Raw genomic sequence first — 25,912 nt, forward strand, 5'->3', positions numbered from 1 at the left:
CTTTCAGAGGAGGGGATGGAGGTAGGTTTCATGGTCAGATGTCTAGTCACTATCAGAGAGGAGGATCAAATCAGTTTCAGAAAAGCAGATATAGCTCTGCACACAATCCAGGACCTAGCTCCAGCTCTGTAAATAGCACAGTCAATGCCCCATTAATTTGTCAAATCTGTGGCAAGGCAAACCACACTGCTCTAGACTGTTGGCACAGATTGGATGCTGCTTTTCAGAGTTCTCAAGCTTCCTCTTCATCCTTCAAATCCTTTCCAGGTCAAAGTCAAGCTTATGTAGCCTTTGCTCATACACCCTCCATCTCTTCTCCTTCTTCATCTGAAACCAACTGGTTTCTTGATTCTGGAGCCATTAGCCACATGACAAATGATTTACGTAACCTCTCTCTTTACCAACCGTATCAAGGTCAAGATCAAGTGGCTATTGGTGATGGTTCTACTCTTCCCATTGCTCATACTGGTAAAGGACTCCTTCCTACTCCTTCTTTTCCTTTTCATTTTACCAACCTGTTGCATGTGCCTACTCTTTCTTCCAATTTACTCTCAGTACATCAGTTAACCAAGGATAATCATTGTACTATTACTTTTGATAAAGATTTCTTTCTTGTTCAGGACAAGAATACTCAGAATATTCTGTATAAAGGTTGCTACACCAATGGCCTTTATCCACTCATTTCTTCATCCTCTGCTGGTTCCTTTGTTCCTTCATCAGTCTGTCTTTCATGTTCTACTACTTCAGCTGATTGGCATTCAAGACTTGGTCATCCATCTTCCAAGAAGCTTCAGCACATTATGGCTCATCATCACTTAGGTTCTAAGTCTTCAACTTTGTCTAACAAGATCACCAGTCTGTGTGAACATTGTTGTGTTAGTAAAAGTCATAGATTGCCTTTTTCTTTGTCTAATTCCACTGTCAATAAACCTTTGGCCCTTATTCACACAGATGTGTGGGGTCCATTTTTTGCTTCTAGTTCTAGTTGTAAATACTATGTGTTGTTCATTGATGATTTTAGCAAATTTACTTGGGTTTTTCCTCTTCATTACAAAAGTGAGGTGTTTGACAAATTTCTTGAATTTAAAAGTTTTGTTGAGAATCAGTTTCATACTCATCTTCAAGTCTTAAGGAGTGACAATGGGGGCGAATATTTGAGTAAGCCATTTCAATTGTTTCTCAAACAAAAAGGAATTGAGCATCAACTTACTTGTCCTCATACACCATCACAAAATGGTGTTGCTGAAAGAAAACACAGGCATCTCATAGAGACTACTGTGACACTTATGCATCAATCCTCTCTTCCTTTGGCTTACTGGTTTGATGCACTTGCCATTGCTGTCTTTCTTGTTAACAGACATCCCACACTGAAGCTTCAAAATCTCACTCCGTATGAAGTTTTGTTCAAACAAAAACCTGATTACACTTTCTTGAGATCCTTTGGATGTAGATGCTATCCATGGCTTCAACCTTACACATCTCATAAACTTCAAACCAAATCTATTCCTTGTGTATTTCTTGGTTATCAACCTTCTATTAAAGGTTATAGGTGCCTTGATCCTACCACAGGAAGGGTCTATATCTCTAGACATGTGATCTTTGATGAACTATGTTTTCCTTTTCAGTCTTCTCGTCCTTCTGTTTCTGCATCATCTTCCATATCACATTTGCTGAATTTCTTTTGGTCTCCCTCAGACCAGTCCAGTTCTTCTTTTCCATCACATGTTTCTACTGCAGCACCTCAGCATACACATCCCTTTCCAGCTTCACCAACTGCAGCACCTCAGCCTACAGCTGCCATTCCTCCGTCACCAGCTCAGTCACAGCAAGCTCCACATTCTTTTCCAGGTTCACCACCAGCTGCTATCCCTCAGTCAGCAGCTCAGCCACCTATTTTCTTTCCTCCTACTGACCTGCCCTCAGCTCAAGCAGTCTCTTCGTCTGCTACTGAACCTCACTCAGAAGCTCAAACAGTCTCTTCCTCTTCTATTCCTCTTCTATCCACATTTCCATCTGATCAGATTCCTATTTCCAATATTTCTATTGATCTCCCTTGTCTCAATTCCAATACTCATCCCATGATTACCAGATCCAAATCAACTTTTCCTCACTCTTCTTTCATTGCTTGTCCTTCTTCTTCCTCTCTTCAGTCTGAACCACAAACTTATTAACAGGCAGCCTGTTCCTCTGTTTGGAAAACTGCTATGCTTGAAGAATTTCAAGCTTTACAAACACAAGGCACTTGGTCTTTAGTTGATCTCCCACCTGGAAAACAAGCAATTGGCTGCAAATGGGTTTATCGAATCAAGAAAAATTCAGATGGTTCTATAGCTCGATATAAGGCAAGGTTAGTTGCCAAGGGTTTTCTTCAAACTGAAGGGGTGGACTATCATGAGACTTTTAGCCCTGTGGCTAAGCAACCAACTATCAGAATTCTGTTATGTCTTGCACTACATTTTGAGTGGTCCATTAAGCAACTTGACATATCTAATGCATTCCTCCATGGTGTTCTTGACGAAGAAGTGTATATGGTCCAACCTCAAGGTTTTGTTCAGCCTAATAAATCTCAGCTTGTTTGCAAGTTATACAAGGCTCTCTATGGTTTAAAGCAAGCTCCTCGAGCTTGGTTCTCTACCTTCTCCAACTTTCTTCTCACTCATAAATTTGTTCAAAGTCAGTGTGATTCTTCTCTTTTTATTAAGAAAACTTCTACTGCTATTACTATTCTTCTCATCTATGTAGATGACATTCTTCTCACAGGAAGTGATCCTCTCTATATTAACTCTCTCATTACACATATGCATACAACCTTTTCCATGAAGGAGCTTGGCCTTGTCAATTATTTCTTGGGTATTTCTGTCACCAAAACTGCTTCTGGTTATGTTCTTTCTCAACAAAAATATGCCTCAGAGTTATTGGCAAAGGCTGGTATGAGTGACTGCAAATCTTACTCTTCTCCCATGGCTACTAAGTCCACTTCTAGTTCTCTTACTGCAGCAAATGATACTCTCTTTTCTCAGCCAGCTTTGTACAGAAGTTTGGTCGGAGCTCTTCAATATCTTACCCTTACCAGACCTGATTTAGCTTTTGTGGTTAATCATCTTTGTCAGTTCATGCACTCTCCTATGACTAGTCACTTTATCTCGGTCAAAAGATTACTCAGGTATCTTAAAGGCACCATCTCTTATGGGCTTCATTTCACTGCTGGCCCTCTTCTTCTTAATGCTTATTCAGACTCCGATTGGGCAGGTAATGTTCTTGATCGAAGGTCCACCACTGGTTTCTGTGTCTATCTTGGTCCTAATCTTATCTCTTGGTCTTCCAAGAAACAACCAACTGTGGCTAGATCTTCGTCTGAAGCTGAATATAGGGCTTTAGCACAAACTTCCGCTGAACTTAGTTGGATTGGGATGTTGCTTGCTGAACTTCATATTTCTGTTCCTGTGCCTACCCTATGGTGTGACAACTTATCTGCCATAGCTATGAGTCACAATCCAGTGTTTCACGCTCGTACTAAACACATTGAGGTCGATTATCACTTTGTTCGCGAACGCATTGCCTCCAAGAAGCTTCATATCTGTCATATTCCCACTTCTGATCAAGTTGCTGATGTCTTTACTAAACCACTCTCTGTTACTCGTTTTCAATATCTTCAGCACCAGCTCAATGTCCTTCCCAGTCCCCTAAGCTTGAGGGGGGCTGATAAGCAACCTGATAACCCAGCCACTCAAGCCACTCAAGCAGCCACTCAAGCCACTCAAGCAACGGTTTCAGCACAGAAGGCTTCAGCTTATATCAGTGCATTCTAGAGTATTCTTGAGGTAGTTAGTTTGTTAGGAAGGTAGTTAGTTTGTTAGGCCTTAACCACAAGTAGTTAATTGTTGGTTAGGTAGTTATGGTCATTATCTCTTGTTATATATACATAGACCATCTCTGTATTTTTGTGTGTAAGTGAATAATATCACGAACTCCATTTCTCTTTACAACTTACCTATTGATTTCAAATTGAAAATATGATTAAATACGTTAGATGTTACTTATGAAAGAAATTGTCTACATTGTCTGGTTTTATACATAGCAGGTAATTCCCCATGAGTAGAAACAAATGGAAGTGTATTGATTCTTTAATTAAAATGACATAGGTAGTGGTTTGTAGTTTACCTAATTATTGTTTTTGGTGAAATAAGGGCTGTGTGTGCGCGCACTAATTCCATACCACTATATATATATATTCTCTACAATTGTGAATCAGAGTGAAAGTCTTTTTACAAAGTACCTAATTACCTATGAAAGCAATAAGTTGGTCATTTTCACTTATGGTTCTTTGGGGTTGACTTTTAATGACATTTGATCATGGTCATATGCTCAGATTCTAAGCTACTGTCCAATTTGAGCAATATGAGACATCTGGATCTAAGTGATAATCCTTTTGACAAGGATGCCTTCAGGATTTTGGGTTCTCTCCCATCCCTTAAGTTTCTATCCTTAGTGTCCAATCAAATAGAAGGACCACTTTCTAACCAAGGTATGTGTATTTTTTATTTCTCAAATTCATGCTACTTAAGTTAATTTTTTTAGCTTCATTTGAGTGTTGAGAACACTTAAAATAGTTGGAAAAATTAAGTCTAACTGAGGTGCCCATAGAATATAGGTCACAACATCAAATTATATTTATCTCTACTTTCTTTACCTCAATCTAATTAACGAGTCTCTTCACCTGGGTTACAGAATTGACTTATAATCTTAGCAATCTGGAGGTCCTCCTCCTCAGAGGAAATCTGCTCAATGGAACACTACCAATGGAAGGCAGGAATTTTGTTATTTAAATTGTCTCAGGATCACCTTGCAATCTTGATTGTATTTTGTTGAGTTCTCTTGGCTCTATTTTACCTTTATCATATGTTTTGGTAGGTTTGACATCCTTCCGCCATCTTCAGATCTTAGATTTGAGTGAGAATAATTTCTTTGCAAGTATTCCTCCATCCATAGGAGCATTATCTTCTCTGAAAGCTCTATCTCTGGCTCAAAATAACTTTAGTGGTTCTTTACCAATTCAAGGTAAAAATTCTATTCGTTAAGGTTATCTATTATAAACTAAAAGGCCAACAAAATAGAAATTCAAAGGCCAACAAAAATTCTATTGCTTCCTTTCTGTTTTTTTATTTTATTTATTTATTTATTTGCTTCATGCAAATAAATAAACTAGTATTGAAGAAAACTACGAACTAGCATCATCTTTATGTTTTCAACAGTTAGTTGGTGTTTGATAAAATTGGAAGTTGAAACTAAGAGTTGAGGAAAATTCTTAATGTACACTTCTTTAAAAAATGTGTATCATATGAACCCCTAAATATGTTATTTTCTTCTTTAGTTATGTCATTTCTTCTTTAGTTATGAAAAATTTTCTTTTTTAATTGTGACAATATTTTAGTTATGACACATGAGTTCTTTAGTTATGCGACATGTTGTGTTTAATTATGATATATATATATATATATATATTTTTTAGTTATGACTCAAAAAATTGAAGTTATGCTATTTTTCTTTTAAGTTATAAGGTGCATATCGTGTACACTTTTGAAGGGTGTGCACCATAGTGTTTTCCAAAAGTTAAAAATTAAGTACTCTCTCTGTCCCAAAATATTAGTCCCTTATTCCATTTTTCATTATCCCAAAATATTAGTCCATCTTCAAAAATTAAGGACTAAAATAATATGAATTTTCTATTTTGCCCTCCTTTTAAATTCATTAACAACACAAAAGGTACAATTATAGCAATTGACATTCCCAAAAAAAAATACTACCAAAGGGTAATTTTGAAAAATTAATATTTTTAAAGTGCAATAATTGTACTACCAAAAAAGTTGGATTCCCCAAAATGGACTATTATTTTGGGACGGAGGGAGTACTGAAAATTGAAAGCTAAATTTTTTAAATTAAAAAGCTGTTTGATAAAAATTTAAATGCTAAAATTGTTTGATATGTAAGAGATTAAATCTGAAAATTATTATTTTGAAATTGTATCTTTCAAATTTTATATTGTGATGGTGGTGGTGGTGATGAGGGTGAGGTTATAATAGTATATGTTGATGCTTGTGCATATGTATTTATAAATTCAGTCAATATTAAATAAATTTCATATCAGTTAGAAAAATTTTAACTTTTAGCCTAAATTTTTAGACCCATTTGAATTTTTAAGTGATATTAATTGTAGTTATTAAATAAATGTAATTGATTTTCATTTAATACATTCAGTTTTAAATATTGAATTGTGTTATCAAACAACACTTTATATACTCCCTCCGTCCCAAAATAATAGTCCCTTTTGGGAAATTCAACTTTTGTTGGTAGTACAATTATTGCATTTGAAAAAAGTTGATTTTTCAAAATTACCCTTTTGATAGTACATTTTTTGGGAATATTAATGTCATAATTGTGCTTTTTATATTGTTTATTAATTTAAAAGATGGGTAAAATAGGAAATTTACATTATTTTTGTACTTGATTTTTGAAGAGGGACTAATATTTTTGGACAATGAAAAATGAAATAAGGGACTAATATTTTGGGACGGAGGGAGTATATATATATATAATACGAATTTTTTTTATAGAGTATTATTAAATACATAGCATTACAAACTATACGTGTTTCATAAGCTTCTTGTTTTGTAGGTTTGTGCAAACTGAAGAAACTTGAGGAGTTAGATCTCAGCCATAACCACTTTGAAGGGATCCTTCCTCCATGCCTAAGCAATTTGAGATCTCTCAAGTTTTTTGATATTTCTCTAAACCAATTCACAGGAAACATTTCTCCATCTTTGTTTGGAAGCCTCAACTCCCTAGAGTACATTGATCTTAGTCATAATTGTTTCGAGGGTTTATTCTCATTTGGGTCATTTGCAAACCATTCAAACCTTGAGGTGTTTGAATTGATAAGTGACAATGACAAATTTGAGGTAGAGACTGAATCCACAGATTGGATTCCAATGTTTCAGTTGAAGGTCCTTGTTCTATCAAACTGTAAGCTCTCTGGCGATGTTCCAAAATTTCTACTTTACGAAAACAAATTAAGGGTCATCGATTTCTCCCACAATAACTTGACAGGTTCTTTCACAAACTGGCTATGGGTGAATAATACGGGACTAGAAGTTTTAAACCTGCGGAATAACTCTTTTGTCGGTCAATTTTGTTTGCCATCATACCGCTATATAAATACTTATTGGATGGATATCTCGAACAATCACTTAAGTGGGCAAATTCAAGCCAACATGGGGCACATATTTCCATATATTTTACACATCAACTTATCTAGTAATGCTTTTGAAGGTGATATCCCATCCTCATTTGGTAAGTTTAGTGATTTGGAACATCTGGATTTGTCCACTAATAATCTTTCAGGGGAGGTACCAAACCAGTTAGTCAGAAATTGCATATCATTAAGGATTTTAATATTATCAAATAACAATTTTCATGGTCAAATCTTTTCAGCTGCCTTCAACAACTTGACTTCGATAAGGAGGTTGCATTTGAATGATAATCAGTTTACGGGGCCTCTAGCAAATGTGCTCTCCTTGTCTAGATTGGACTTTCTTGATATTAGCAACAACTACATGTTTGGCAAGATTCCAAGTTCAATGGATAACAGGACATTGTTGGGCTCACTAATCATCCGAAATAATTCTTTCAATGGTGAGTTCCCATGTGTTCTGGTTCCAAATGTGTTTATGGACGCCTCTTATAATTCGTTTTCGGGATCGATACATCCTTCTTGCTCAAACCCAAACCTGGGATATGTGAAGCATATGCATTTGCAAGGGAACAAGTTCACAGGATTAATTCCAAGAGCTCTCCTTAATTCTTCAAATCTTTTGACCTTTGATATAAGCGAAAATAGCTTTAGTGGCAGCATTCCTGATTCTATTGGAGTGGCTTCTAACCTTAGAATTCTTTTGTTCAGAGGGAACCAATTGAGTGGTTCAATTCCAACTCAATTGTGTCAATTAAATAAGATAAGTTTGATGGACCTTTCCAATAACTATTTAGATGGGTCTATTCCCCATTGTTTCGATAATTTCACCTTTGGCATGATAGGGGCTAGTGACCAGGCCTTCATGCAGACAATTGAATTTGAGTCCAGGAGGCCTACGTTTTACCAATATAATGGTGTCTTAGAAAGGAATTTTGAGATCCATGACATGGATACCATGTATGCCAAAGCAGATGAAGTTGAGTTTGTTACTAAAAGTAGGACTAACTTCTATAGGGCTGGTAGCATCCTTAATTTCATGTCTGGATTGGATTTGTCATGTAACAAACTAACAGGTGAAATACCTTTTGAGCTAGGGAAGCTAAGTAGTGTTCATGCACTGAACTTGTCTCACAATCTCTTGACTGGACCCATCCCGAAGGCCTTCTCAAACCTTATCCAGATGGAGAGTTTGGACCTTTCTTACAACAGTTTGAGCGGAAACATCCCAACAGAACTAATCAATCTAAATTTTTTGGAAGTGTTTATTGTGGCTCACAACAATTTATCAGGTAAACTATTAGACAGGAAAGCACAATTTGGAACCTTTGAAGCAAGTAGTTATGAGGGAAATCCATTTCTTTGTGGACCGCCATTGGAGAAAAATTGCACACCCATCTTTAATTTGCCACACTCGCCAATAACTGTATCCTCAGGCAAAACTGAAGGGAAATGGTATGATATTGATCTCGTGGCTTTTTCTGCTAGTTTTGTTGGATCATACATCAGTTTCTTGTTTGGATTTGCTATTATTCTTTACATCAACCCATACTGGAGACAAAGGTGGTTCTATCTGATTGAGGAGGGTATGTATTCTAGTTATTATTTTATTTCTGATACTCTTTGTAAGATATTTTAGGCCTTCTCAATAATTAGCTATGGTTTGCTTTCATGGACAAGTATTGTTATGGCTTGTTTCTTTGGATAAGTATGGCTAGTGTTGTAAATGGTATTTGCTTTGTGTTGCTTATGAATGAAGACAGTGGATTTAGTATCATTATCGATAATTTAGTTTCATTTCCTTTCTTTGCTAATTGGATTTTGCTAGGAGCTTTTTATATTGTCCTATTTGTTGTTACTCATGGGCATGCTCTCTAGATGCATGCCATTATTATTCTGATTTACTTGTGGCGAAAGTAAAGGGTGGGACTAATGTTGCGAAAATCACATTTGTGTTGTGTCATTTATGATTCGTGTCGGAATTTTCTCATTAGTTTCTTAACTGATTTATTTTTCGTATTATTGTGTCATGTTTGTAACTAGCTCATGCCATGTTAATGTATTAAAACTCAATTTTGGAACTGAATTGAATTATAGTGCTTGAAGTTCCCATGCTGTCAATTTGCACCGAAGTATTAACATTTGCACTTTAGACACGGCTGTTGTGAGGCCTACATAAAGAGTATTCTACGATTAGTTATGTGATTTATTTTATATCTGTAAAGTCATTGGTTTTCAAAAACCTCTTTGAATCTTGAGATTATAGTCAACCCATCACAATTGCTTTGTTGTTTCCTTTACAAGGTACCACTCACTCAACTCACTCTTTACCTGCTACTTCCCATATTCAAGACTTTTGCGGCTTCTTGTTGAATAAAATGATTAGAAAAAATTAAATTTCAAAGGTGTGGGGACATAAACTTTGAATGACGACACGTGGCCGAGGTGTCACTGAAGTGCCAGCCGGGGTGCCACGTGTCGTGGGCATGATGCCGAGATGATCTCGGTCAGGCCAAGGTTATCTGCGAAGAAATCGGAGTCCGGGATAAGCAGATAAGGGATAAGAGTCCTAGAATGGGAGAAAACTTCAGTTTGGGTAAAGATAAGACTCTTAGAGAGTTTATCTTAATCCTACTGGGAGTCCAAGATTAACAGTAATCTTAAGTCCATTAGAGATAGGCTTCTATTGGGATTAGGACAGTGTTGGCTATAAAAGAAAGGCACCCTCATGGGTCTAAGGTACACTTTTTATATTCTGCATAGTGAGTTAAGCACTTTGGCTATCTTTGAGAGATAACTGACTTGATCGTCGGAGTGCCTCCGGGTGGACGAACCACCGCCAGAATCTCATCTTTCTATTACAGGTCATTCAGGCGCCATCTATTCCGCCAGTACTCTTCAGTTGAATACTAGTTTGGCAATGTGGTCAGAAATCGACTCACACAATTTGGCGCCGTCTGTGGGAAAGAAAAGAGAATAGATGGCCAATAACGGACAGAAAGAGAAGGTTGGGGACGACACCCCTACTGGGAGTGGGAAACCCATTGACCTTGACGTCGAATAAGAAAACTACAATAAAGAGACTTGTGATCAGAATCACGAAGAGAAGGACGTCGGCCAGGAGGGCGACACGTCAAAGAAATTAGACCGAAACGGGTATTATAACGAGGACGACCTCTAGGTATGGAAGGATAGATGCCTACGAAGGGACGAAGAGATGAAGGGAATGGCGAACAAATTGGTAGACCTGTAAATAGTCGTCAACTTCATGATGCAGAACAATGTCGTGCAACCACCATTCTCGTTACAAGATACGCCGATTCCAGCGGCCAAGAAAGATGCCCGAAAAGATTGGAAGAAAACAATTCCCGTAGTCCCTCAGCACATTGGGACCAAGGAACATTCTCACCGGCCTTTCAGGGAGGTCGGGCATGGAGAATCAAGAAGAGGGGAGTCCCAAAGAACACATTGGACCAAAGAGGCTGATCCCAAAGAACATCGGCATGTTCAGGGAAAGGAGCTTTGCTTTGACACAACTAAAGAAGGGAGGTCCAAGAGGACTCACAATGACACTAGAAGCAGCGCACCAAAGAGGCTAAAATCTGGTGATAGCCGAGCTCTTGGACGGACCAAGGAGGATCTGAGGGATTACCTCCAGAGAAAGCAACACGATGCCGAGGTAACTTCCCTGGTCAAGTCGAGAACGCCGTTCTCTGTAGAATTGGACAAATTTGAGGCCCCGAAAAGGTTCAGTATGCCGGGGTTCCAGTTATATGATGGTAAGTCAGACCCCAAATTTTACGTCGGCTTGTACCTAAACTCGATGGCATTGTACACTGGGAACGAGCCGTTGCTTTACAAAGTGTTCCCCTCATCCTTCGTAGAAATTACATCGGACTGGTTTCACAAGTTGCCAAAAGGAACTGTGAAAACCTGGGAAGGCCTGGCTGAAATGTTTGTGACCAGGTTCGTGACAAATAGCTACAATCATTAAGGGTGGACGCTCTGATGGCTTTGAGAATTAGCGAGGATGAGAGCCTGAGGGAATATGCCAAAAGGTACTATGAGGTATTTAACCGAATACTAGGATGCAACCAAGAGGTGGGGGTTGTATCGTTTAAGAACGGCCTGAAAGATAACTGCCTACTTCGAAAATCACTGGCAAAGACATTACCGAAAAGCATGGAGGAGCTTATGGCCAGGATAGAAAAGTATGCCAGGGCCGAGGAGGACATGCCGGGGACAAAGGCGTCGAAACCAAAGAAGAAAAATGGCTTGCCGAAGCGAGACTGAGGTGATAATGGGTACAACAAGCAAGAGACAGGATTAAGGGCTGCACAGGCAGTCACAACCATATTCCGAATCCCAATTTACAAAGTCTTGGAGAAAATCCGAAATCAACCCTATTACAAAGCACTAGTAAGGGTACCGGGCGAATTTATGGGAAGAAGCCTTGGCAAGCACTGTGCTTACCACAATGAGACGGGACATCTGACTCAGGGGTGCAGAGCTCTAAAGACACATCTGGAAGGCTTGGTAAGACAGGGCCATTTAAGGGACCTAGTAGACGAAGTCAGGACAAGAGAAGAGCAAGCAAGACTGCCTTAAGCACCGGAAGTGCCGCCTCCTCCAGCACCACAACCGCAGGCAGGCGGACCTCGGGTGATCAATGTAATCCACTTGAAGGTCAATGAGAACGAAATACGTGGGGAGACTCAGAAGATAAAACACTTGCAGCATGTGTATTAGGTCGGGAACAAGAGACCTAGGGAAGACAAGAGCCAGAGACCAGTGGTGTCCTTTACTGAAGAAGACCTGGAGATGGTGCAGCATCCACACAACGACGCCTTAGTAATATCCCTCCAGATTGGAGAGTGCCAAGTGAAGCGCATCCTAGTTGACCAAGGCAGCTCTTGTGACATCATGTATGTCAGATGCTACAAGGAGCTTGGCCTTCACCAAGATGATTTGGAGCAGTCCAATGGCCCAATGGTCGGGTTCAATGGAACGCCGACGTGGCCCTTGGGAGCTGCAAGTTTGGAGGTGCAAGCTGGCACCAAGAAGATAAAGACAGAGTTCACCATAATCGACACACCCTCCCCTTATAATGCTATCTTGGGAAGGCCATGGCTATACGCAATGGGGGTTATTCCCTCAACATTGCATCAGCTAGTGTGGTTCCCAATAGAGCATGAAATACGGGAGGTCAAAGGGGATCAGTTGTAGGCAAAGAATTGCTCTATGGCAGCAATGAAATCAACCTGCAATATACAAGAAGCAGAAACCACAGAGATCGAGGACGAGAATGTGGAAGTCCTGGAAGACGTTGGCAAAGAGCCAACCAAGAAGAATGAAGAAGCCTTGAAGAAAATCCTTGTCCGGCAAGGGGATGAAGAACGTTTCTTCCTTCTCAGCTCGGGCTTAGCTGACGAAGAAGAAAAAGAGCTAGAGGTGTTCTTGAGAGCAAACGTTGAGGTGTTTTCCTGGACGCCGTATGAGATGTCTGGCATTGACCCTGAAGTCACTTGGCATAGACTAAATGTGGACAGGTCGGCTAAACTTGTCATCCAGCAAGCAAGGAGGCCGACATTAATGCATGTTAAGGCAGTAGAAGAGGAAGTGGATAGACTTCTGGAGGCCAGAGCCATTCGAGAGGAAAATTACCCGACATGGCTATCAAACACAGTGGTTGTGAAGAAAAAGAATGGCAAATGGAGGGTCTGCGTGGACTACACCAGCCTGAACAAGGCTTGTCCCAAAGACAGCTTCCCATTACCCAAGATTGACCAATTAGTGGATTCCACTTCAGGGCATGGAAGGATGAGCTTCCTGGATACCATCAGATAGCTATGTACCCTCCAGCTGAGGAAAAGACTGCATTCATCACCCCAAAAGGGCTCTATTGCTACAGAGTAATGCCTTTATGGTTGAAGAATGCAAGAGCAACGTACTAGAGATTGGTAACCAAGATGTTCAGACATCTGATTGGCAGAACAATAGAGGTATACATAGATGACATGGTCGTGAAGACCAAGGAACCTAAAGATCATCTAGAAGACTTAAAAGTAGTCTTCGACATCCTTAAAACATATCGCTCTGACTCAATGCATCGAAGTGTGCATTTGGAGTTGGGTCTGGTAAGTTCTTGGGATACTTGGTAACCAAAAGGGGCATTGAGGCAAGCCCAGATCAGATCAAAGCTATCTTAAAACTGAAAAGCCCAACATCGACAAAACAAGTGTAGATGTTGACTGGAAGGGCTGCAGCCCTGAACAGATTCATAAGCAGAAGTTCTGATAATTGTAAACCTTTCTTCAGCTTAGTGAAAAAAGCCACAGACTTCTTATGGACCGACGAGTGTGAAGCCGCCTTGGCCGACTTAAATAAATATTTGGCCACAACTCCAGTTCTCTCAAATCCAGTACCTAGATAGGAGCTGTTCTTATACTTGGCAATTTCATAACATGCAGTAAGTGCAGTTGTAGTTAGAGAAGAATAGGGAGAGCAAAGGGCAGTTTACTACATGAGTAAAACCCTGGCAGATGCAAAGACCAGATACCTACCCTTGGAGAAGTTAACACTGGCTTTAGTAATGGCTTCCAAGAAGCTGAATCATTACTTTCAAGCCCACAAAATTGTGGTGCTAACTGAGCATCCTTTGAAGTCTCTATTACAGCAGGGAGATCTAACAGGCAGAACAACTAGATGGGCAGTAATGTTGGGCCAATATGACCTGGAATTCAGACCCAGGACTGCAATCAAAGGCCAAGTCTTAGCCGACTTCGTGGCCGAACTCACACCAGACTCCGACATATACCAGCTCCATTGAGCCGAGGTATACAACGTCCAAGTGAGCAAGGAAAAACCCAACGGGGGACAGGAGAACAAAGGAAGGAAGAGAAACTCAGGCCCTGCAGTATTTACATCGGCGACTCCTTCCGGTTGTTTGTTGATGGGAGTTCAAACTGACAAGGAGCGCGGGCAGGAGTAGTATTAGTTTCACCAGATGGACAGATACTGGAACAATCCATTCATTTGCAGTTTAAGGCCTTAAACAATGAAGTAGAATATGAAGCACTAATCGCAGGATTAAAACTGGCAGTAGCCATGGAAGCTGATGAGGTAGTAGTCTTCTGTGACTCTCAGCTTATAGTCAACTAGGCAACAGGTCAATATGCAGCCCGAGATAAAAGGATGTCGGCCTATATAAAGGAAGTGGGCAGACTGGTAGCCTTGTTCCAGAATTGCCGACTACAGCAAGTTAGCCGAGATGACAATAGCCATGCTGATGCTCTGGCCAACCTGGCTAGTGCAATGAAGCCTGGAAAGATAAGAACGATAATGGTTGACTACTTGTCAGGTCCAAGCATAGAACCACTGATCACAGAGCGAGAAGCAATGTGTGTGGAGATGGGACCAAGTTAGATGGATGCAATAACAGTATTCCTTAGACATGGGAAGCTGCCAGATTACCGAAAAGAAGCGCACAAGATCAGACTGAAGTCGGCAAGATTCAATTTGACAATAGAAGGACATCTCTACAGAAGATCTTTTACTGGACCCCTTCTGAGGTGCGTGCATCCTGCACAGGTTGAAGACTTTTTGTATGAGATACATGGAGGAGTATGTGGAAGCCATGCTGGGGGTAGGTCACTTGTCCATAGGGCCATTACTCAGGGGTACTAGTGGCCCTACACGCAGAAAGATGCCGAAGCCTATGTCAAGAAGTGTCAGAAGTGCCAGAGGTTTGCACCTTTAATACATCAACCAGCAGCAGACTTGAACCTGGTGTCCAGCCCTTGGCCATTTTCCCAATGGGGCATGGATCTTGTTGGAAAACTACCTTAAGCAACTGGACAAAAGAAGTACTTGCTGGTAGCAACAGATTACTTCACCAAATGGGTTGAAGCTGAACCCCTTGCCAAGATTCGGGACGTTGATGTGAAGAACTTCATATGGAAGAACATCATCACCAGGTTTGGGATCCCAAGAGCAATAATAACTGACAATTGAACGCAGTTTGACATTAAGCTAATCAAGAGCTTCTGTGTAAAGTTCAAAATCAAGAATTATTTTTCCACCCCAAGTTTTCCTCAAAGCAATGGACAAGCGGAAATGTCCAACAAAGTTATCTTGGATGGGATTAAGAAGAGGCTACAAGTAGTAAAGGGAAAGTGGGTGGATGAGTTTCCCAGTGTACTCTAGGCATATTGAACTACACCGAGAAGATCAACTGGGGAATCCCCATTTGCCATGGCTTATGGCACAGAAGCAGTCATTCCTCTGGAGGTTGGCATCCCAGGGATCAAAACTCATGGAGTGGAGAATGGAACTAATGATGTATTTTTAGCCCGAGATTTGGATCTGCTAGAAGAAAGAAGGGAGAAAGCAGCAATTCAACTGGGGGCATACCAGCAGCAGCTTGCTAGGGCTTATAATAAGAAGGTGAACCTGCGAGAGTTCCAAGTTAGGGACCTCGTCCTGAGAAAGGTCGTTGGCAACAAGAAGGATCCAGAGAGGGCAAGCTTGGCCCAAATTGAGAGGGACCCTATAGAATCACCTCGGTCATGGGCAATGGGACACATTGGCTTGAAGACAACGAAGGCAAAGAGTTGCCAAGACCTTGGAATACTTGCAATTTGAAGTTTTTTTTTATCATTAAGAGTTTCTTGTTTTTAAAGATTCTTTGTTATTAGCCGAAGTAATAATAAAATTTTAGTTTGATTTTCAAACTTATGTAAAGTGATTGATTAGATACTTGACAATGTTTCTAAGCGAAACATGACGAATAACTTAGACTTATTATATGGCAGAGTAGAACTTTTACTTGCATATAATAGAGTTGAACTAAGTTGACGATGTTTCTAAGCGAAACATGACGAATAGCTTAGACTTATTATATGGCAGAGTAGAACTTTTACTTGCATATAATAGAGTTGAACTAAGTTGACGATGTTTTTAAGTGAAACATGACGAATAACTTAGACTTATTTGGTGGCAGAGTAAAACTTTTACTTGCATATAATAGAGTTGAACTAAGTTGGTGATGTTTCTAAGCAAAACACGATGAATAACTTAGACCTATTATATGGCAGAGTAGAACTTTTACTTACATATAATAGAGTTGAACTAAGTTGGGTTAACCTGGACTTGTCATATTGGCAGAATCAGACTTAGAGTGGAACTAAGTACATGTCAGTCAGATTAACAAAGAGACCGAGGTTGGTAACCTCGGCCGGACTTTGTTTGAATCTGACCTCAAGCGACAAGGTCAAAGCCCCATGCTTAATGAGAACCCAAGTGGAACTTAGGTTCACATTAGGGGGCAGAGGGCTGGAGAGTGATGCTGGGAAGATTGGTTTAACACTTGTTGAAATTTTTAAGAAAAATTTACAAGTTGAGGTTAAGCCGAGGTCACATTAAAGGAAGATTGGTTTAACACTTGTTGAAATTTTAAGAAAAATTTACAAGTGGCAGTTAAGTCGAGGTTATGTTAGAAAGAGTTGGTTTAACACTTGTTGAAATTTTTAAGAAAATTTACAAGTTGAAGTTAACCCAAGAATATATTGCAATAACAGAAGACAGAGGTCTTGAGTAAACCGGCAAGTTGCAAGTAACACTTGTGAAAATATTATAAATATTTTCAAGTGTTAAGACAAAGTCGAGATAAACTCTTAGTGGGAATAGCCGAAGTATTCCACACCGAGAAGTTTACATAGTCAAGGTGTATGTTGAAGACATGAAAATTATTCTAAGTATAAACAGTCATACAAGAGTAAAAGAAGACAAACATACAATCACACTGAAAGAAGAAATTAGAGAGTGCATTTAGATATGGAAAGAAGACACTTCGGCCTGACATTGAAAAGTAATTGTTCAGATTAAAGTGGCACATCGGCCAAATTAAAGCTTACATTGTCTCAAAAAGAAAGAAAAAGTACATAGTACAATAAATAAAGAAGGAAATATCAAAATAAACTACTCGGCGTCGGCGGCGGGTTGTGCCTCACCCCCAGAAGACAGTTGGGAAGACTTCTCGACAGCCTTTTTCGCCGCGAGCTCAGCGTCGATCTCCTGAAGAGTTTGATCAAGGCTCTTCTCGGCAATTGACACCTCGGAGTTTGTCTTCCTAGGAGTGGCGTCTTTGGAGACTTCACCCACCTCATCCTGAGATAAGTCCACGACTTGCTCATTCAGAGTAGGGGACTTGGCCCAAGCAGCCTCTTTTTCTTCCTTACCAAAGTTTCCTCCTCAGACTCAAAATCGTCTTCGGATTGGCTTGGAGTAGGGGGGAATGGCAGGGGGAGGTCGCCAGCGTTCTTGAAAGGGGAGTCCTCGGCGACATCAAGCTTTTTGAGGGCAACCATCCAACCAAGGGTGAAACCCTTGTTACATGCCTGCCTCACTTACTTTTTGTAGTCCTCCTTGACGTCGGCCGCCCCTTCAACATACGCCTTTTCATCGGCGGCCTTGATCTCAGCCTCTTTTGTAGCCAAGGCATCTCGAAGTTCTTTTTAGGCCTCGACCATCTTTGCCTCAGCCTCTTTCTTTTTGGCCGCAAGGACCTTGGCAATGGCCTCTGCAGCGTCAGCCTTTTCCTCGGCCGCGTCTTGAGCCTTCTTGGCTGCGTTGGCCTGATCTTCCAAGGTCTTCACCCTTGCCTTGACCTTTTTGATGGTCTTCTGTAAAGCAGCGACCTCCCTATTCTTGTCAGCCAACTCCGTCCTCATTTCGAAAGCTTGCATTGAGAAGGAGTGGGCGTGCTGGATTGCCTGAAAGAAAGTGGACAAAGCAAAAGTTAGTAAAAATTTTCTAATTATGAAAAAGTAGAGAAAGAGAAATTCCAAGTGTAAGGGACTTACTTGAACAGAATGTTGCAGCATCAAAGCAAAGTTTTCATACTCGCTCATCTTGGCGTTGCGATTGAGATCATTTGGAAGGAGCAAAGCCATAGAGAGGGCAACGCTGACCTCAAGATCAGTCACGCTATCACCAGCTCTGACCGGCTTGTCCTCTATGGTAATGGGAGGAGCCTAGAGGGCCTCTGATTTCATGGAGCCTGAGGCTATTGCCGACTCGGACCTCGGTTTCTTCGACCTAGTTGATTGGGATGGTTCAGCCTTGGCCGGTCATTTATCGACTACGAAGGAGGTCTTCTCGCTCTCGACTAATTTTGAAATTGGCAAGGTGTCCTCAGTGTCAATCTAAGTCACCGTTGCTTTAGGCTGAGCCTTCTTCAATCTTTTGGGCTTTGGCTTTGGCTTTGGCTTTGGCTTTGGCTTTGGTTGAGGCTAAGATGGTGCTAGTTGAGCGTCGACAATGGCAAGGATGTCGGCCAAAAGATTTTCTACAACTGCCTTCTTGCGACCCATCTTGGCAGCGATTGCAGTGCGACGTCGGCATTTGCATTGAGATGGGGGGATCAGGTATGGAGCTGAGGTTGATGGTTGCTTAGCTAGATCAGAAGTTGAGCCCTGATCTGGCCAAGATGATGAAGTTGCTGGTGGAGTTGTGGCGAAAGGAGAAGACTTATTCTTCTTCTTAGGGATGTCGGGAATGACTGACTTGTATGTGGGGATGTAGTTGAGCAGTAAGGGAGCTCTTCGCCTCTGAACGGGCAGATCCAACAGCTTCTTCAAGCCCTTGCTGGGGAAGAAGGACTTGTGGAAGTCTTTTGCTAGCTACGGAAGAGTTGCAAGAAAAATAGACGTTAGAACATATAGTGAGAACAAAGTATTAAAGACTGGAAAAACAAGTGTAAACACTTGGCTCTTACCATTACCCTCTACAAATACTGTTCGGCTAAGAGGGTAGAGGTGAAGGTCCTCATCCGGAGCAAACTCCCAGTTGCCCGAGGCAATGAAGTAATCGTCCCCGGCTCCCTTGTTGGAGTCTGGGAGGTCGGCAACAATTTTGTATTTTGTGGACCTCGGTTTGAGGTAGTAGATGTAGCCTTTTTCTAACTTGAGGCCACACATGGTGTAGCAGTATTGAATGTCGGCTAAGGTTACCCTAGCTTTCTCTTGTTTGGCTAAAGCTATTATGCCATTGATAACTCGGTAAGAATTAATGGCGAGTTGCATTAGGTTCAATTTGTAGTAATGGAGGATTTCGCAGAAAATGATGTCAAGTGGAAGCCTAAGTCCACACTCTATGAAAGCTACAATAGGGAAGGGCATGGAGTCATCTGTGGGCATAATAGAGTCATCCTCTCCTGTCAACCTGAGATGAACATCGGCAGGGATGGAAAACTCCTACCTGAAAAATTCCAACTTGGCCGGGGTGTCTACCCTATGCTGCCACATACCCATGACGTCGGCTTGATTAAAAATGTTGGATTTCAAAATGAAGTGTTTTGCAAGGGTTTGAGGGACCTCGGATAAAACCTAAATGTGTGCCGAGGTAAGAATTTGTGTGGATCTAAGGGGAGTTTGTTTCAGTTTTCCCTAAAATTCATGAGTTCCATGACAAATCCCAAACCTAGGTCTAGGCAAACAAGGATTGAAGGCAATAATCTGGAAAAAAAACACAGAAAAAAGAAACAGGAATGTGATTCAGAATCAAGAACAGTGATGAATCGTCAAGAACACAGTGATGAAGTTTGTGCAGGTGTGTGAGGCCAAAGAACAGTGGCAAAAATCAACAGATATGTAAGCAATGTGTGAATAATCAAGAGTGGATTGGGCAAAAACAAAATCACAATGTAAACATGCCCAAATGCATGATTAAGTTCACATACACAGATTTGTAATCAAAAAATATGAACGAAGCCACAGTAACAGAGCACGAATGTAACAAAATTCCAAGAGAACCAAGAACTGAAACCAGGAGGAACAGTGGCTTACCAGAGGAGTGAAGCCAGTGTTGAGTATGCCGGGGTCAGGTGATGGTAGCAATCGGAAAAGATTAGTGAAAGCTTCACCGGAGGGGAAGAATGAGAGTGGTTGCAGAGCTTGAAGGCTTGAAACAATGGCAGATTTGAGAGAGTAGAGAGAGAGTTTGCACGAAGATGATGGTGAAAAAGTAAAGAGACGAAGAGAGAGAATTGATTTTGATCAAACGCGGAGAATGGCGGCAAAATACCATCAATGTGCCTAGGACGACGTGCCCGTCAGACGGCGCACGCACGAGTGATGCGACTTGATGGCGCGTGTCAGGTACGGCTCAGTAGGAGAAAGACATGTGGCTGGAACGGTTGAAATATTGTGCGTGACAGCTCACACGTGTGATAAAACTCTTGGAATTCTTGATTTAATGAAGCAAATACCTCGGTTACGAGGGCAATCTTGGCTCAATGAACTTGAACAGATTTGGTTAGTGGTTTTAAAGGCGTTGATGCAAACACACTGAAGTGTTTATCATATGGAAGCCGATATGTGGCAACCTCGGAAGTAAAAAGATAAGGCAAGATAGCAGACGTGCTATGGGTTCAAAAGATATGGATTCCATCACCTCAAGATGCCGAGGTAACAGAACCTAGGGGGCAATTGTGGGGACATACATTTTGAATGGCGACACGTGGCCGAGGTGTCACCGAAGTGCCAGCCAGGGTACCACGTGTCGTGGGCGTGATGCTGAGATGATCTCGGTTAGGCCGAAGTCTGAGATAAGCGGATAAGGGACAAGAGTCCTAGAATGGGAGAAAAATTTAGTTTGGATAAAGATAAGACTCTTAGAGAGTTTATCCTAATCCTACTAGGAGTCCAAGATTAGCAGTAATCCTAAGTCCATTAGAGCTAGGCTTCTATTGGGACTAGGACAGTGTTGGCTATAAAAGAAAGGCACCCTCATGGGTCTAAGGTACGCTTTTTATATTCTGAATAGCAAGTTAAGCACTTTGGCTATCTTTGAGAGATAACTGACTTGATCGTCGGAGTGCCCCCGGGTGGAAGAACCACCGCCGAAATCTCATCTTTCTGTTATAGGTCATTCAGGCGCCATATATTCCACCAGTACTCTCCAGTTGAATACTAGTTTGGCAGTGTGGTTAGAAATCGACTCACACAAAAGCCAATAAATTCTAAGTGATGATTCAATTAGAGTCAATTGAGTAAACTTATAACTTATCTAGCCAAAGAAAATCATACGTGAATAACACAAGATCATGACACAAAAGTTAAAAAAATTATTTGCTTAAACTATAGTAAAGGGACAAGATTATTTATTGCAGAATTGTTTGTAATTGTCCAATTAGAAAGAAACAAAAAACAAAAAAAAGACCAAGTGAAGGTTCACCTGTTCATTTGTCAAGTCAATCGGAATTAGGAAAAAAAGACCGAGCCGAGTTCAGTTGTCAAGTCCTATTTTAGGAACTTCATCATTTTAGTCAAAAAATTTAGAAGTCACTACAAAAAAGTCAGTTATTATTGTTTCTACTTTTTACAAGGCTATTAATAAAAAGTAAAAAATTACTAAAGGAGTCTATTCCCAAAATTCTTAATTGATTGGTTTCTACAGATTTTATTGTTTGACATGCTATAATAAACTTGTGTACTTGGGCAGGATAACCGTGCAACATATAAACCAGGTTTGATTATTGTGGTGCAAATTGGATAGACATTCAGGCCGGTTTGTTTTTAGAGTGAGGTTTGATGGGACTATTAGTGTGGTGGGATTGAGTGCGATGATTATTAATGTAGTGGGACTAAGTGGAGGATTAAGAAAAATTGTATTCGTTTCATGTCCATTGGACTAGCAATACAAGGCAATAGTTCTTGTTTGTTTTGCCATCTATGGATGAGATTAACTATATAAAATTTAACAAATACCCTTGTTTTTTTTTTTTTTTTTTTGGAGAACCAGAAAAACATGCAATATATTAAAAGAAAAAATAGATTACAAGAAACCAGGATAACCATGCAACATATGATTATTGTGGTGCAAATTGGATACACATTCAGGCCCTATTTGTTTTCAGAGTGAGGCTTGATAGGATTATTAGTGTGGTGGGATTGAGTGCGATGATTATTAATGTAGTTGGATTGAGTGGAGAATTAAGAAAAATTGTGTTCGTTTCATGTCCATTGGACTAGCAACAGGGCCGGCCCTAAGTTATTGGGGCCTAAGGCGAATTTTTAAAATTGGGCCCATCATGTATCATTACCTTAAAAAAAAAAAATTTGGATAAAACAAAAAGGATAAAAATTTATTTCTATTGCATTACAATTTAACAAAATTTAGATAATAAAATATATATATATATATAATAGTTGAATTTCAATTAGTTGAATCGAATCTTTATTTTTTAGCTTACCAATACTATAAGAACTAAAATTAATTGGGGGTAAGGATGAGAATTTTCGATACAACTCAAGCAATATAAAATTAGCAAGTTAGGGTTGAATATTTTTAACATGAATCTAAGTATGACACGACTCAATCATATGAATTATTAGTTATATATTTTAATGTTCACTAAGGAATGCCATGCCATTTTTTTAATCTTTTATTTAACTCCATCTAACTGAATAAAAAAGTATGTAAAATAATAATTAAGACTAATATCTTTTTTTCATTTAAGATATGTATTTTTTTGTTACCTATTTTAGAGTCAATTTAATAAAAAAAATATATAGTAATAAGGTACAATTTTTTTAATTAGAAAAATGCAATTGTATTAAAATCAAATATTCTATGAATAATTTCATTTAGTAGCAATAAATTTTATAAAATTCAACTTATGGGAAAAATTTTAATCTCATCATACACTTGCTAAGTTATTTTTAACTAAAAGTAAAAGTTTTCACATTAAACATCAATCGGACACGAATCAAAATAACAACATACAACAACATAAAAATAAATGAATTGAACTAATATTAAAGTAATTATGAAATAACGCGACATGATACACTCCCTTAATTAGGGACCCTAAATTTTGTTCAAAATTGGGGGCCCGAGGCGACCGCCTTAGTGGCCTCACCTCAGGGCCAACCCTGACTAGCAATACAAGGCAATAGTTCTTGTTTGTTTTGCCATCTATGGATGAGATTAACTATACAAAATTTAACAAATACCCTTGTTTTTTTTTTTTTTTTTTTTGTTTTGTTTTGAGAACCAGAAAAACATGCAATATATTAAAAGAAAAAACATATTACAAGAACGACAAAAGATAAAATCTAATACAAACTACAAAAAGCTTCAAAAAAAGCCGCAGTCTGAGAAGACCGAATCTACTCACAGATGTAGTCTAGGCTCCAACCTAAGGATGAAAGGTCTACCTCAAGCATAAAACCACTGTCGCTGCCGCCGAAAAGGATGTCGTTTGCCACTATAGTTGCTCAAATTCCGCCATTACGTTGTACTAGAAGGCTGAAGCTTAAGAATTGCAACAAAAAAACCATTAGGAGTAAACCAAAAATTTATGTAGTATTCAAAGGAAATATTGCAAAATCCCTATTCATAACATAAAAAGCCAGATCTACACTCCTATAGATCTACACTTTAGAAGTGTGAAGGAAATCATCAGACTGTTGTCGAAGCATCACCGGAAATCACCTAGAAAGAGAATCTCTCTCTCTCTCTCTCTGGACTCACGATCCCTTGTTGCATATCTACCCAACAAACAAATGCAAATGACTTATTAAATATCACTACAAAAAATTAAGGTTTTAGAAACCAAAATTTAGGAACAAAATTATTTTTTAGGGACCAAATATTTTTGTTGTAAAAGGTGATGTAATTATATTTTTAGCAACAAAAATTGAACATTAGTGATGAATTATTATCCTTTTGGGACCAAATTTTTTGTCTAAAAAATTAAACCATTTTGAGACCAAACTATTTTGTACCTAAAAGTATATTTATTAGTGACATTTTCAAAATTTTGTGGCTAAAAGTCCTATTTTTGACTTTTCGGGATTACCTTTTAGCGACTATCCTCATGATGATAGAAATTGATCCCTAAATGTCTTTTGCAACAAAATTCACTTTTAAAGACTAAAAAAATTGGCATCTAAAACTCTTATATGTTGTAGTGTATGGTATCACATTGATTGCATTTTTTATCTCATTTTTCTTTCTTTTGTCAACACAAAACAATTATAAAAAGAGGGAAAAAATTATTTTAATTTATAGAAAGATAAAAGCAAAAGATGAGGAAAAAAAATTATAGCACCATCACTCTGTTTGGTTTGAAGTTTTCAAAAATAGTTTTTTGAGTTTTCAATTTGTATTTTTGTATTTTTAGTGACTTTTAAAAAATATTTTAATCATCTTTTTTACTTTTTAGATCCACTTAATCTTGATATATTTAAAAATTATAAAATTTGTACAAAAATCTTTAGAAAATTCATTGAATACAACAAAATACGAAAATGTATTAAATTTTTATATTTTTTTATATATTTTTTGTATTTAAAAAAAATTCAAAAATATTATACTTTTTAAGTGTATCCAGATTAGGTGTGACTAAAAAATAAAATAAAAATTATGTAAAATATTAGAAAAAAAATTAGTAAAAATAAAAAGTCAAAAAATTTTAAAAAAAAACTTAATTTTCAAAAAAATAAATAAAACCAAACAAGATAATTGATTTTATTTATTTATTATTTCATAGAAGCAATCAAGGAACTTGACATGGGAACTATTTACAATACATTGAAATGACCAAAAAGTATAAGAAAAATAAAAGGGGAATTTCAACATAGTGAGACAGGCAAACAAAAATTGCAAAAACATGTGGGGTGCAAGTGATTCTGCGATGGGGTGCAAGTGAAAGGGTGTAGGGGTGCAAGTAGCGTGACTTGCACCCCTCCATGTTTGTGTAAAAAAAAAATTCTGCTCCACTGGGATGTAATTCCCCCAAAAATAAAAGAATAGGATTTCTATTTTACCATAATAAGTATATAATAAAAAGAAACAGATTTGAATGAGGGTAATATGGTCATATAACATGTAATCCCAAGGACTTCATTTTGGGAGACTCTATTTGCACCCCACAAACTTGGTTGGACACCCTAGTTTTTAGGGAAAAAAATAATACCATTATACCCCTAAATTAAATTACCAAAAACCCAAAACTCTTGACCTTTCTCCAGTAGCTTCTTCATACTCCGATCGGCCCTCCCTACTCCGGGCAACCATTTAGTGCCATCCCTTTTACTCCGGCCAACTGTTGGTTGTTGCAATCCTTCCTCTCCCTTCTTCTTTTTCTTCTTCCTCTTCCTCATCCGCCTCCTCATTTGCTTTTACCCTCCCTGCCATCGCCGCATCTTCTTCTTTTTCTTCTTCTTTGCCTGCAAAACCCTAACCTTCCTCATCCCCTGTTGTACCTTCCATGGCTATCACTCACCCTATCGCAAACCCCATTTTCCATTGCGACTCTCTTCTCTCTCCCTCATCGAGAAGCCTTTCGCAACCATAAAAAAACTCCACAGCCACGATTGCGACTATTTTCTCACTCACTGTGACAGCCGAGTCTCTTCCTCTCTTCCTTTTTCCTTCTCTTTGGTTCTGTCCTCTTCGTTTCCATTAGGTTTGAAACATTCAGAAGTCATTTCCAATTAAAGCTTTCGTTTCTGTTTTGGTTGTTAGGGTTGAACTTCATTGGTTCCGGGAGGTGCGGGGCTAGGTCCGGAGTGCCCGGGAGAGAAGCGGAAAAGTTCTGGGCTACTGGGCTAGGGGTGCACGTGTGGAGCCCTAGGCCGCACGTGCGGGATGGGGGCC

At 39.3% G+C, this 25,912-nt stretch overlaps 1 protein-coding gene across 1 annotated transcript in view; it reads left to right on the forward strand.

Moving 5' to 3' along the window:
* Nucleotides 1-9,023, forward strand: part of LOC114298607 (cuscuta receptor 1) — a 34,719-nt gene extending 25,696 nt beyond the window's left edge. The window contains exons 9-12 of the mRNA XM_082907753.1: nt 4,370-4,525; nt 4,729-4,806; nt 4,912-5,058; nt 6,673-9,023. Of these exons, the coding sequence (XP_082763879.1) occupies nt 4,370-4,525; nt 4,729-4,806; nt 4,912-5,058; nt 6,673-8,885 (2,594 nt within the window). The 3' untranslated portion in view covers nt 8,886-9,023. The remainder of the gene's footprint in view (nt 1-4,369; nt 4,526-4,728; nt 4,807-4,911; nt 5,059-6,672) is intronic.
* Nucleotides 9,024-25,912: the final 16,889 nt, after the last annotated feature.

Source organism: Camellia sinensis, chromosome 15, assembly GCF_055761805.1.
Source record: "Camellia sinensis isolate YWXY chromosome 15, ASM5576180v1, whole genome shotgun sequence".
NCBI classification, from domain to species: domain Eukaryota; kingdom Viridiplantae; phylum Streptophyta; class Magnoliopsida; order Ericales; family Theaceae; genus Camellia; species Camellia sinensis.